This window comes from Lissotriton vulgaris, chromosome 12 (assembly GCF_964263255.1).
Source record: "Lissotriton vulgaris chromosome 12, aLisVul1.2, whole genome shotgun sequence".
Classification (NCBI taxonomy): Eukaryota; Metazoa; Chordata; class Amphibia; order Caudata; family Salamandridae; genus Lissotriton; species Lissotriton vulgaris.
The window spans coordinates 301,146,493-301,160,757 of NC_141700.1; the positions used below are offsets into that span (position 1 = coordinate 301,146,493).

Here is a 14,265-nt window from a genome sequence, read left to right on the forward strand (position 1 = left end):
TATGGCAGGCCTTATCAATCCTGGAGGCAGAGTGCTTGGTTTTATGTAAGATGGTGCTCTAGCATGAGCTGAGCCTGTCTGCAGCTGTCGAGAGCAACTCCCTTAGCTGTTCCGGGATATTGCCATACCATATACTCTTAAGTACATTATAATCCATCGCGGTTATGTGCTAACTTTGGTTTGGCTTTATCAAAACATGTTGTGTAAGGTGTCATACGATTTGGAATACTATCCCCTCGACAGTCCTGTCGACGGGGATAGCATCCCACCCTTCTAGAGGGAGAAGACATGTTACTTTACTATAACGCGGTTAATCCTAACCAGAGCCTCAGCATCAGAAAATGGATGCTGCTGCCACCGACACAAGTCTGACCTCCTGCTGCTGATTGAAACTTGGCAGAGGAGGCCTGGACAAAGGGTTTCCTGTCACAGGGAGGTGCTACACCTCCCCAGACAGGAGATAGTGTATTGGGGCAGGGTGGGTTGAATGAAACTAGACAGTGCCTGGGGCGCACAAGGCTTCCCCTTGCATAATCCGGTCAAACCGGTTCTGTGGCACACCAGCCCCAGTCCCAGCGCGACCCTGGACAAAGGGAAAGGGGTGTAACCACCCCCTTCCTGGGTCCCACCCATAGGAGGGACCTAGCAGGTAATCCAGCCCCCAAGATTGGTAAAAGAATGGGAGCAGTGCCAACGCACTCAGATTATCCTGACTGAAACTTATGAAACAAAACTCTGGACCCTTCGACATCCTACTCAACGTAGAAGACTGAAGAATCTCCCTTGTGGTCAAGGAGTGACCACCCTGTGCAAACAGGCACCATCCAGCAACTCAACGTTTGCTTTGTTGCAGTTCCCGCCAGAACTCGAGCGGCAGAGATCGACAAGACCTAGCGTGCCTGCCTTCTAACAGCCCAATCCACAGTCCCTGCAGAGCTGAGACCAGTGGAGGCGACCTGAAGCGTGGGGATGGCCATCTTGGAAAAACCACGAGACGCTCACCGTGCAGCATCCGAGGCCCCCTCGAAACTGTGCATTGGGGTTTGAGAAGCCCCAGCTCTGAGCCACTCTTGCACCGAAGCTCACCCCTCTACACTCACCGAGTGCTGCGTGGGGCCCTTCGGCATCTTTTGGCTCAACGCGTTGGCCCGGTTGCTTGCCCGTTGGCTAGCGGCCCCAGTACCGACGAACCTTTGAATCTAACTTGTGAGTCTGGTTGCTCCAGACTTGCCCTCGCTCCCCTGAAAAGGAGCACCCGCTCTAACCCTCCTGGTCCGAGTTTTAAGCGATGTTCGAATCCTGGGTGGGTTGCGCTTGCCAAGGGTTGTTTGCTCCAATACGGAAGCCGACACAGCTGACAGCAAGAGCCTTCGTGGGACAGCTCGTGATCCACTCCTGGAAATCCTCGGTGCCCCAGAGTCCACGTGGCAGCGGAGACAAGCTTTACGACATCGACCTGATTGCGCCCGACATTGCCTGGTTCCTTCCTGGTTCCACCCTGGTCACTGCTGAGTGACTCAGACTCTGTCCCCTCTGCTTTCAGATCATCTTTATCTTCGATCCACCCTTGGATCACACCGGACACTTTCTCTTCACGACGCCTGCAGCATCTTCATCTTCAGGCACCAGCAACCTGCGTGACGAAACCCGACACTACTTTGCACCCGTGCGCCCGCTTCCTGTGGGTGAGGTAACTCAGCAACGCCAGTGCTCCTGCACTGGTACACACCTCTAGTATATGTGTCTAAAGTTTTGTCCGTCTGGGTTAAGGGGAAGTCTCCTTTTGCAGTAACTTTATAACTTTTACGCACCATTGACTTTGCATTGGTGCATGTGTGTGCTTTAAGCGCTGCACCCGAATCCCGCGGGCTTTTCCGGACTTGCTAGTCCCGGCTGCTCCCAGCGATTCCCCAGGCCCTAGGCCTGACCACTGTTCGATTAGTGATACTTATACCACTTTTTTGATATATGGGTTGCGTGGCCCCTGGGCCTCATCCACAATTGTGCAACTTCTATATGTTTAACTGTGCTTTGGTTTAAACGCTTGTGCTTCTAGACCAGAGGTCTTCAAACTTTTTGATGCAGAGACCCCCCTGTCTAAACTTTTTAGGTGCAAGGACCCTCTCTGACAAAAATTTCTCTAACCTGGTACAACCATCCTCGACAACCATAAACGGATTGGTTTCAGAGGCTTACTACACAGTTCAAACAAAAAGTCTCCAAAAAGAACTACCCAAAAATTCACAATGATAAGTTTTGCCAAAATATGTTTTATTTTGTGAAAAAGTATTTGCATTTTAACACCTTTCTGAACTAAAGTGATGAGTGTGCTTAATTTTCTCCAGAGAGACCGTCAATCTGTGTTTGCACCTTATAAATACCCAAATATAGCAATAAGTCACAGTCCGTTGTCTCGTTTTTTTTGTGTTTAGGCACTGGGTCAGTGCTGAATTTGTAATAAACATAAGAGTAGTGGCCCACATTTTTTCTTAGCAGTCCATAGCTAGTGCTATACTGAATGTTGTGCTTACTGATGACCAAGGATCCTAGTCTTGATTGCACCTGTTTTTTTTTACCACCACCCTTCTTTCCGTGTCTTTTTAACTCACTTTTGCTGGTTCTTTTTCATGCTTATTTTCTCCATTTGTCACCGCTTTCTATTGGCCTCCCCTTTCTCTCTTTCTTTCTCTGGGTCAGAACCTGATGAAAAACAGTCCCCAAATATTAACCTCTTCGCTGCGGATGACGAGCTCAGCTCGTCATCAGCCACAGTGGTCGTGTGCTGATGAAGAGCTGAGCTCGTCATGTAACGCCGCTTTTTTAAATTTGCCGTACACAGCGGGAAAAGCCGCCGCAACGATGCGGTTAATGCATGTGGCCACCATAGGCCATCAGTGTCTGGGATCATAATTAGGCCGGGGCACTCTCCAACAAAGTGGCCACATTCCAGAATTGTTCATTTTTTTGTTCTTGGCCACTGGCAGAACAAGCATTTGCAATGTAATAATTTGCGCAATTGAGAGATTTTGACCTTTTGGCATTGTAAATGACAATGCCATTCATTTGTGTGTTTACAAAAAACCTGCAATACTAAAATGCATTGTTATTTACAATGCCAATAGGTCAATCTTTCTCAATTGCGCAACCTATTGCATTGCAAATGCTTGCTTTCCCGCTCCTTACTGGCCTTCAACACCTCCTCTGGGATAGTAAGCACTATGTAAATATATATACCATTAGATGCACACACTTCACAGTTCATCACAACACTTCCAGTGATTGTATCAATGAAAAACCAGTACCGGCTCCCAATCATTCTTTGCAGCTGCAAATTGCCCTTTACATTTTTCAATTAACTGGTAGCACATATTTCCGTTCCATTCAGACAAACATGCATCCTGGAAGGAAACCTTGTTTAGCTGTCTGATCAGCTCAGGTTTCACAAGTGAACACTCCCAGAAAGGCATTACAGCTTTTAAAGCTTTAATTTCATAATGAACTGTCCGGGGACGTTTTTTTTTTGTTTTTCCAAGAGTCCCAGCAGAAGTGAGGCCCAGGAAAGCACGACCCCCTTCCCCTGACTCCATGGCCCCCATGGGGGTCACGCCCCACAGATTGAAGACCTCTGTTCTAGACTCAATTTCAATTTCAAGCTTTATTCGACTATTAAAAACAATCACAAAAGCGTACAATAAAACACAATACAAACATTATAATAAAACAATAGCTCAGAAATGAAAAATTTCGGAAGATTTAAAACACCAGACTTTTCCTATGAGAAATGGCTTGGAGTAAAAAAGTAGCAGTAAAAAAACAGGTGTCCGCAGAGTCAAGTGCAAATAATAATTCCATGGCTTGGGTAATAGTATACACTGATAATCTTAAAAACATAGGTCTGAGATAGAGACGGCGAAGATGCATATAAAGTGGACAAATAAGCATGAAGTGCCGAGTACTTTGCCTAGTCTGACCATCACAAGGACAGGGGGAATGGCTAGGAAGTTTCATCTCAGGGAAGGCAACTAAATTATGTACTATACCAAGTCTGAGTCGTGTCAGAACAAACTGATGGGACTGCTTGGTTATGAATTTTAAGTACATAGGCATGCCCTTTTCTTCAGGTTTAGTGGTGTGATAAAATACATAGGTAGACATGGTAGTACACTTTACCCTACGCATATCAGACTTAGTTTGGATGAAAACATCTTTAAGTTCCTTTTTCGATACAGTAACGGCACAATAGGGATCCTTAATGATGTCAAAATTAAATACCTTGCCATAAGTAGAAGAGACATAGCTTAGCCAGGGAATCTTAAGGACTTTGTCCAACTTCAAACAATCGGTGATAATCTTCCTAGAAAAAGTAGTCTCTTCTTTAGCCCATATTGACCTCCATACCATGAGGGGTCTTAATCCCATAAGATCAGTCAGATAATTTAAACGGACTTCGCTATGGCACAGTACAGTAGGTGCCGAGGGAGGTAGGCAAAGCAATCTTCTAAGGAACCCATTCTCGGTATTTTGCAGTGTCCTATGCTGACTATAGCCCCAAATACCAGAGCCGTACAGAGCAATAGACGCACATCTATGCCTGTAAATGTCTACCATATCAGGTATACGACGGCTTCCTAGCTTTGCAGCGAATCGAAAAATACCAGATGAGCTTTTGGCCATTCTACCATTAACATTTGAAATCCCCTGGACCATGTCCCCTTGTTGTTAAAGGTAACACCGAGGTAGCAGAACCTATCCACTACCTCAATATTATGATTGTTAAAATGGAACGGCATAACAGACTTCATCCGTTTACCACAGGCCATAATAAAGGTCTTGGTGTTATTTATTTTCAATTTCCTCGCATTAATAAAATCATAAAAAGTATTCATAAGTTTCTGTAGCCCATTTGGAGTACGCGAGAGAAGCACCGTATCGTCGGCATAAAGCAGAACTGGTACGGGAAGTCCACCGACTTGAGGGGAATCAGCCTGGACCTTTTTGAGTTCAGATTCAATGGAATTGATAAAGAGGGAAAATAGCAGGGGGGGCAGTACACAGCCCTGCCTTATGCCTGACTTAACCCTGATTTTCTCAGTACATTCACCCGACGGACCAAAACGTATCTGGGCCGACAGCTTATTATAGAGACGAGCCAGAAAGTGAATGATTGCCGGGGGGCGCCCATGGCCAGTAAAGTGCACCACAAGAGTTCATGGTCCACAAGGTCAAAGGCGCTCGAGAGATCGGCAAAACAGAGAAATAGGGACCCTTGTTTCGCTCTCGTATATTTCCCTATAAGGAGGTCAAGGTTAAGGCACTGCTCCGTAGTCCCTAAGCCTTTGCGAAAACCAAATTGGGATTCAGCCATGATATTATTTTCTTCAACCCACTCCTCAAGCCTTATAAGGAGAACCCTACTCATAATCTTCAGGGAGGAATCAAGAAGGGAGATAGGGCGATAGTTCTTTGCCTCGCCTCTATCTCCCTTCTTGTAAATACGTAGAATTAGGGATTCACTCCAAGTAGGAGGGGTGTTCTCCAGGACTGATGCATTAAACACCTGGGTCAGGAGTGGGCACCAAAGACTGGGGTTAGATTTGTACAGATCTACCGGTACCCCATCGGGTCCCGGTGCCTTTCCACCTTTGCTCTGGCTTAGGGAGATAACCACCTCTGATAGGGTAATATCCAAAGGTATCCTAGTGTCAGACATCGGGATAGTAGGACCGTCAGAGTCTCCCCCGGGTGGGTTAAAAATACCAGAAAAATGGGAGACCCAATTGGCTTCGCTAACCTGCGCTGACAATTTGGGAAACTCTTCATTGGCAAGGAAAGGGCTGTTAACCGTAGACCAAAACAGCCTACTGTCCCGTAGTACCGATGCTTGGTTCAGGGCATCCCAGGCAAGTTCCCTGAGTTCCTGCTTCCTACGTACAAGATTACTTTTATAGGTAAGCCTAAGTAATTTGACTCATAAAGAGTATAGAGGATTATACTAGTAATAAATACATATATTTTTATAATATATAACTTGTGTGGTGTCCTTTCATTTGATATTACAGGATTGTGATTGGTAAAACAGCTTGCTTAACACGACCTCTTGAGTTAAGCCTTTAACCCCTTAAGTGCTGCTGACGGCCAATGGTCGTCAGCAGCGCTACCTCCCCAGTGCTGCGCACGACCATTGAACGTCCATTCAGCACTAGTTCTAATGGACAGCGCAGCACTGGGGAGAAATGTTTACAAGCAGCTAAGGTGTTAAGGCTGCTTAGTCCATGCTACCCTTAGGATAGCTTGTCTATAAGGTTGGCTTACAACCATCACCATAAGGGATTGTTTGGACTGATACAAGGTGCCCCCAGAATTGGAGACATCATATATCAGGCCAACTTCTCACAGGGCCTTTGTATGTGGATCTGTTTGCAGACAGGTTGAATGCTCAGCTGAAGGAATTTTACAGTTGGAGGCCGGATCCAGAGGCGAAGGGAGTGGATGCTTTCCTGCAGAGCTGGAAAGGGGGAAGATGTTATGCATTTCCCACGTTTTCAATAATTCAGAGAGTTCTGAACAAGGTCAGAAGGGAGGAGATAGAGTTGGTTCTGATAACTCCCTTTTAGAAAGAAAGAGTATGGTTCCCGGATGTGATGAATTTGTTGGTGGAGGATCCGGCAGTTGTGCCAGATTGCAGGGATATTTTGATGGATGCTCAAGGAAATTTTCACGACCTGGTGATCTCAGGGCAGTTGAAGTTGATGGCATGGTTGATTTCAGGAGAATTTGGCAAATGCAGGGATTATCAAAGGAGGCTGAAGAGCTTGTGTCAAAGTCGTGGTCTAAGGGAACATCTAAGGTGTATGAATCGGCTTGGAGAAAGTGGAACGGTTGGTGTGTTGAGAGGAACTTGGATCCCATTTCGGCACCTGTGGTAGAGGTGGCAAATTATTTGTCAGGTCTCTTTTGTAGTGGTTTGGCATATAATTCGGTTAATTTGAGTAGATCTGCAATTTCAGCAGGTCATGATTTTGTGGATGGAGTTCCGGTGGGACAGCATGTTTTAGTAAGGAGGTTGGTTAAGAGTGTTAGGGTGGTTAATCCGCCGAAGGCAAAGTATGATTCACTTTGGGACGTAAATTTGGTGTTGAGAGAGCTTGAGAGTTGGGGGCAGAATTCAGGTTTGGATTTGAAGTTTTTAACATGGAAGGTGACGATGCTTTTATGTCTGGTCTCTTTTAGGAGAGTATCAGATGTTAGTGCTTTGGATGTGGATTTGAGGTTTTATCAACCAGAGGGAGTATGTTTTGAGTTAAAGAGAAGGACAAATACTATGTCTAGGACAATTTTTTACCTGTATTTGGAGGGTGAGAGTTTTTTTGTGTGGTTAAATGTCTTAAGGAATATGAGAGAAGAACTTTTGCTTTGAGGAAAAGAGATTGTAATCAATTGTTGATCTCTTATGTTAATCCTTAAAAGGCTGTGTCAGCTCCTACATTGGCAAGATGGATAAGGAATGTGATGTTCAAGGCAGGAGTGGATATTGGCATTTTTGGGTCGCATTCTGTGAGAGGAGCTATGGCTAGTAAAACCTTTGTTAAAGGGTTCAGTCTGGGTGGTATTTTAAAGGCTGCAGATGGGTCAAATGATTTAGCATTCAGGAAGTTTTACTTTAAGCCTGTGGAAAATGTTTTAGGGAAGGTTTTGAAGAACTTTGAACATGCATAATGTTGGCCTCCGGGCCTTTGACATAAAATGCAGATTTTCCACAGTTTTAATGTAAAGAAAATCATGATTTTATTAAAAAAGGCACGGAGGCTAATATTATCCCTCCTCTGTGCCCGCCCTGTGATTAATTTGTTTTGTTTGTTTTAAGGATGAAGATGAAGATGATGATGATGAGGATGTTCGAGTTGGAAAGAGGAAGTTTGGAAATGGAGTCTGGAGAAGTTTGAAGACAGAGGAATTTTGGAGTTTATTATTTATTGTTTTTTCGCAGTCACAAAAGAGGAAGATGTCTGCTGCTCATGGGGACTTATTCATGTTCTAAATTCTGGAATGTTATATTGTATTCTAAGTTCTAGATATTGTTGCTGCTGTGTTTGGGCGGTATTAAAAGGGATATGCATAATATTAGCCGCCGTGCCTTTTTTAATAAAATTATGATTTTCTTTACATTAAAACTGGAAAATCTGCAATGTAGATCGGGATTCTTCATAATTGGGAAATGAAAGGAGGCTTTGAGGGCACCAGTAACTTAAAGGATCTGGCACCTATTAATCATATGAAGGTTACAAAGACAAAGGTTACTAAAACACAAAGTTTCTTTCCGTCTTTGGGACTGTGAATGTGTTGAAGATATCCATTCTTCCTAAACCGTCTCCTGTGTAAAAGGAGACTCTTAATTTATCAGAGTAGAAATTGCAAGAATCAAGAACTGCTAATTAGCATTTCTTGCGAGGAATTCATCTCTACACGAAATACATGATAGATTCCTTAGCTTCAGCTCTTTTACAACATACAATATGACGGGTCAAGTTTTGATATAAATATGCAGCACCCAAAATCTTAAAAAATGTTTGTCTGAAAATAATTAAACTACAAGAACACGAAGGACTCATGTATATATAGTAGGAATGTCACAGTATGGTTTATATTGGCATAACTGGGTCTCGTAAGCATGCTGAAATGCATCCAAAATGCTCTTAGCTCTCTACTCAGACTTGTTGGCCTGTAATTTTGGGAAATTTGATTTTGATGGTAAACTTTGTGACTGTGTGATGGAATAGTTTTAGTGACCTGCCACGTTTAAGCATGGAATAATAAAATAAGATATTGAATTAGAACTTACATCACAAACCATATGCACACAAGAAGTTTCTACAGGATATATCCTCCTGCATGATATTGCTGTGAAAAGAAATTAAGCCTCCACCAAAGAAGTGGGAGCATTGAGCTCCAACAACTTTGATCCAAGATAACTAGCAAAAACATATATTGCTCTTCTATATAAAGCTGTTACAGTTGACCCATCCAGAAGAAAACACATTTCAGTAAATACTACACAAGATGAGAAATGGCCTGTCCAAATTGCGGTTTGCTTATGTGAACAATATCCACATCCTTTGAACTGTCCTACCATTTGACTTCAGGCAGTCTGTAAATACAAATACGTTTTCCATTTTGGGCTCGCAAATCAGAGAAAGTGATACTTCAATTATATTTGGCACATTGTTTTATTATGGGAAAGAGGCAAATGAGTGCACAAAGTTGGTGTGTTATTTGATTTTATTGGTGAATCAACAAGTATGCAGATAGTGGATTAAAGGGCTATTTCCTACAGTGACTAACAAAACACAGTATTCTATCTTTGGGCATGCTATTTTGAATGGCCTGTATTTCTCAGAGAATGAACAAAATGACTACATTTGTCGTAAGACTTTGCCCATCTTATTAGAGATCTCATGCGTGAACTCACTCCTCAAACTGTGTTCTGTTAAAAGAGAATGGTCTTGAAAGATTTATTGCTAGGTATTGGTAGATATTACGACTATTCAAAAAATGGCGCCTTGACATAGGGATGGCTGGAGCGCAACTCTTCAAAACTATAGGCAGGTAGAAAGGTTGAAGGTCACCCTTCTTAGGGGGTAAGCCTATAGCATCCCTAGGTATCTGTAAATGTGCAGTTTGTACAATCTTCCTTGTTGGCTGCATTTGTGGTGTCTGTCCCTAGACCTTTAGGATTAAGGACACCACAAAAACAGCCAAAAAGGGAAGAATGTACTGAAAGCTATGTAATAAAATAACAGAAATGATACATCTGGGGAGTTAGGCACTTTCACTTACAGAATCTACTCAAGATACACTCATGCTGGTTTCATGAAGAGTCATCACTCACCCTTCCAAAAAATAAAATTATACTCCTCCAGATTGTGAAATCAAGAATGTAGGCGCGCTATCAACTACAATAACCCTGTGGCTTGGTTAGAGGTTCACGTTAATACAGGATTTGCAAACAAGCTATAAAAACTGTATAACCTAAAAGCTTACGAACTTAGTTATGTCATTGAGGTACAGACATTTTGCACAGCATTTATTTGTAATAGTCTTTCAATTGTATGAGATTATGGTTATGAAAATTTGGGAACCATAGACCAGTGACCATTTTTTGTTTTAGGACGCTATTTGCGCCTTATAAGTGTGTAGCCTTCTAAGTCTCCATAGTCTTTACCTGCAAACTATTACGGATTAAGCAAAGGCATTGACAGTCATAACAAGAATGAATTATAAGTGATAATATAGGAATGCAAACTATATTATTTTTTAACTTAACATTTAAGAAATACAATGCTCTCAGAAGTGTAGATTGGCTGGGGCAATTTACATACATTTTCAAGCACTTTCTTACATAAGACTATCGTTACATCATAACATTTTTTTAAAAATACCCTACGGCCCAGTTAAGATTATTTCTTAACAGTAGTAAAAGAATGCAGATTTAATCTTCATATCTTTTATAACAGAAATTTACTGTGGTGTGGATGTAAACAAGTAAAGTCATCAAAAAGGGCAAGAAGTGTGTTGTAAAAGCCCTGACCATTTATGGGATTCAGGTTAGATAAGCTACAGCATAATTCTATTTTGCATTTAATTCAAATAAGAAATATATTTACCATCAGAATTTACTACTATAGTTCCAATAACACCTTTATGAGCCTGAATCCTCTTCAGTGTTTCTTCTACTTCAGCCTTTTGGGAAAAAACAGATCAATAATGTTGATACAGAACTTAAAAATTCCTTTACAGCATAATGATTAAGGACAAGGTGATAGTTAAACCATACTAACTAAAGGTTTCGTAGGGAGATAATTTGTACCAATAGTATACCAGAATAACACATACACATCCAATTGAATTCTTATTCAAACTAATTCTAAACACATTGTTATAAGAAATAACACAAATGTATTATCAGAACGTAGACTTGCATATCATTACTAAGTGTTTCAACAACTGAATAACAGTTGACTATTCCAGCTGATTTACAGTTGAATTATTCCTATAAACACAGTATTTACAGCCAACACGTTTCACAGCCTTACATTTTGCTTCTTCAGGCCACTTTGTATTAAGCTGATACAGGACTTACTGCAGGTATGACTCGTGACACGGGACCTCAATGCAAACATGTGACTGTTTGCCTTACAGGCGTACCAACCTTAGGCACGTAGAGGCAGTCATACATGTGAGAGATGTGACCACATATTTTGAAACTAACATTTTTTAGCCCATTAGAAATGCAATTTGGAACGTGTTTAAATACAAATTAAATGTGTGTTTTAGTAGTAACTCACAAACATTTGTGAATACCTTTTAATAGAATGAATACATAAATCAAAATATCATGTAGAATAACATATTTATTATGTCTTTTAGGGCAAAGGTTAGTACAATTTATTAGATTTTAAGGTTCACGATTTTTTATTGTAATTAGTTTTAATACAAAACCAAAAGCTTTATGTGGCATTCGTAGATTTAAGAGGCGCGTTTGATCTTATCCCATGCTCAAACTTAAGGTGGGTTTTGATAAACATGGAAGCCCCAGGTAATCTTATCCAACTCATACGTAAATTACATGAGGAAAATTGCACCAAAGTTCGTTGGGGCTCACATGGAGAAATGTCTGACCGAATCTCCATTTCTCCATTAAGTGAGGCATGTGCCAGTGCTGTGCTCTCGTGCAAACACTGTTCTCTCTATATATGAATGACGTTGCGGATGCTATGGAACAATGCAGAAATGATTCCCCTGTCTTGTACAACAGAAAGATACCAATTCTTCTTTTCGCCGACGATTCCCTTCTTATTTCCAAGACACCCCTGGGCTCCAAATGTTAATTGATTATTTGTATGCTTTTGCAAATCTAGGGGCTTGGGGCCAAACATGAAAAAAACCAAATATATGGTGCTTGGAAAGGGCATGGAAATTGGAAATGTATTGTGCCAAATCTCAAGATGTCAAAGGAAAGGGGTGGTTGGGCCCAATGGGAAAGAGGGTAGGTTGGGCCACAATGTAATGTGAAATCAAAAATTTTACCTAAACCTCAATAATAAATTCAAGCAATAAATGTCAACTGAAGGATAAACACAACTTTATTAGTTTACCCTGACAATAATTTATGTCATTTGTTTTTTACTCAATTATCGAATTGTTTTTTAACACAGAACAAAGATAGTCATCAACTTCATGTATTGCCATATGTTTTGAAAAAACCAATCATGAATATTTACAATAGAAAACACAGTGGAAAACATATAAATGTGCATACAACAATAATGTGCTCGTGATTATACTAAAACATGGAACAATTTGATCACAAACTTGAAAAAATCACAATGATAAGTACACAACAAGAGCCGCCAAAATACTTTCCAGAATAGCTCCCCAATTCCTGAAACAGTATAAATCTTTTGCAATTCAGGAAGAAATGCCCATTCCTGCATCAATAACACTGACAATGAATGTTACTAGAGGGAGAAATGCTGACGCGTTTTGAATCCGGCTAACTGATTCACAGGATTCTCAGCAGTGCAGTGTGAGTCAGGTCCATGGGTACTATTTACAAAAAAGAAAGGAGTGTTTTATCAAAACAGGGGTTCCTCAATCCAAACAAAAATTTGAAATCTATGCATCGCAAGGATGCGGCATACCTTGTATGATTCTTGCCCAAGGATGCGCTTGCTTTGTGGTGTCGTGTATGCTGTGGGTGTCAGCTGAAACAGAGTGGACACTGTGTCAGACATCATTCTCAAGGGGACAAGATGTTACTCACTAAAGTTCGTCTGCGAGCAGAGGGAAGCATTTACCTTAACTTCACGTGCTCCGGCGGCGTGTCTGCCGTGTCCCGGAAGGATTGTTTCATTTCCCACTGTATTACATCTCTGAAAAATCATTATGTATCGTAAATAAGGATTTTATGTGTCCGCTGCCCTAATGAGGCCGGTGTATAGAAAGAAATCAGCGACTTACTCATTTTGGAATCTGCAAGCGCGGAAAATAATCTTGCTCCGATTTCAAGGGTTTCTTTCTGTATGAATTAAAAAAGGCGGGGGAGAATCACTCGGCTGGTCTGTTTGTTAAAAAAATAAATGAAACGGACCCTGCTATGTTGCCGGAACTTACCGTTATACTGCACGTTTGTCCCCACTCGTCAGTTTCACTGCAACACGGCACTCACGGGTTGTAGGTGTCCGCATCAGTGCCGGCCGATTATTAGATGTATCAAGTGATAATTTGTGGCCAATCAGGACCTTAGTGGCCGCGAATTCATTCTGGTGACTTCTGGGATTTGTAGTGCTATGTACAGGCCCGTGAATCTCACGCCCTATTAATTTCACTAAGACAGTTGAGGCCCTTATTGACGCTGTCAAATTTCAAAATAAGGTATGCCTCTTTCCGCAATAACATGCCCTGATGAGAATCCTGTGAATCAGTTAGCGGGATTCGAAACGCGTCGGCATTTATCCCTCTAGTAACATTCATTGTCAGTGTTATTGATGCAGGAATGGGCATTTCTTCCTGAATTGCAAAAGATTTATACTGTTTCAGGAATTGGGGCGCTATTCTGGAAAGTATTTTGGCGCCTCTTGTTGTGTACTTATCATTGTGATTTTTTCAAGTTTGTGATCAAATTGCTCCATGTTTTAGTATAATCACGAGCACATTATTGTTGTATGCACATTTATATGTTTTCCACTGTGTTTTCTATTGTAAATATTCATGATTGGTTTTTTCAAAACATATGGCAATACATGAAGTTGATAACTATCTTTGTTCTGTGTTAAAAACAATTCGATAATTGAGTAAAAAACAAATGACATAAATTTTTGTCAGGGTAAACTAATAAAGTTGGTTTTATCCTTCAGTTGACATTGATTGCTTGAATTTATAATTGAGGTTTAGGTAAAATTTCTGATTTCACAAATCTCAAGATGTGGCGCTTTATGGTGCTGAGATTTGGGATTGTGTTGACTCTCACCTGCTAACTATAGCTGAAAACAATTTCATTAGGCAGCTGCTTTCCGTTCCATCTAGCTCACCCCTTACCCCATTATATTTTAATTTGGGACTGAAAAGAATTGCTGGACTGGCTGTTTTAAAAATGTTAGTGTACTGGGTCCGCCTTTGGACTACAGGCGAGTTAGGAAATTACAAAGATTTGCTTATAAACTTGTTAAAAGGTCCAGGAGCTTGGACTCTCCCTTGGGTTAAATTTGT

At 41.4% G+C, this 14,265-nt stretch overlaps 1 protein-coding gene across 1 annotated transcript in view; it reads right to left on the reverse strand.

The window, feature by feature from the left end:
• The window catches only part of DYNLRB2 (dynein light chain roadblock-type 2), a 106,571-nt gene that overhangs the window by 88,778 nt on the left and 3,528 nt on the right, over nucleotides 1–14,265 (reverse strand). Inside the window, exon 2 of the mRNA XM_086945096.1 lies at nucleotides 10,662–10,737. Within this exon, the coding sequence (XP_086801222.1) occupies nucleotides 10,662–10,737 (76 nt within the window). The remainder of the gene's footprint in view (nucleotides 1–10,661; nucleotides 10,738–14,265) is intronic.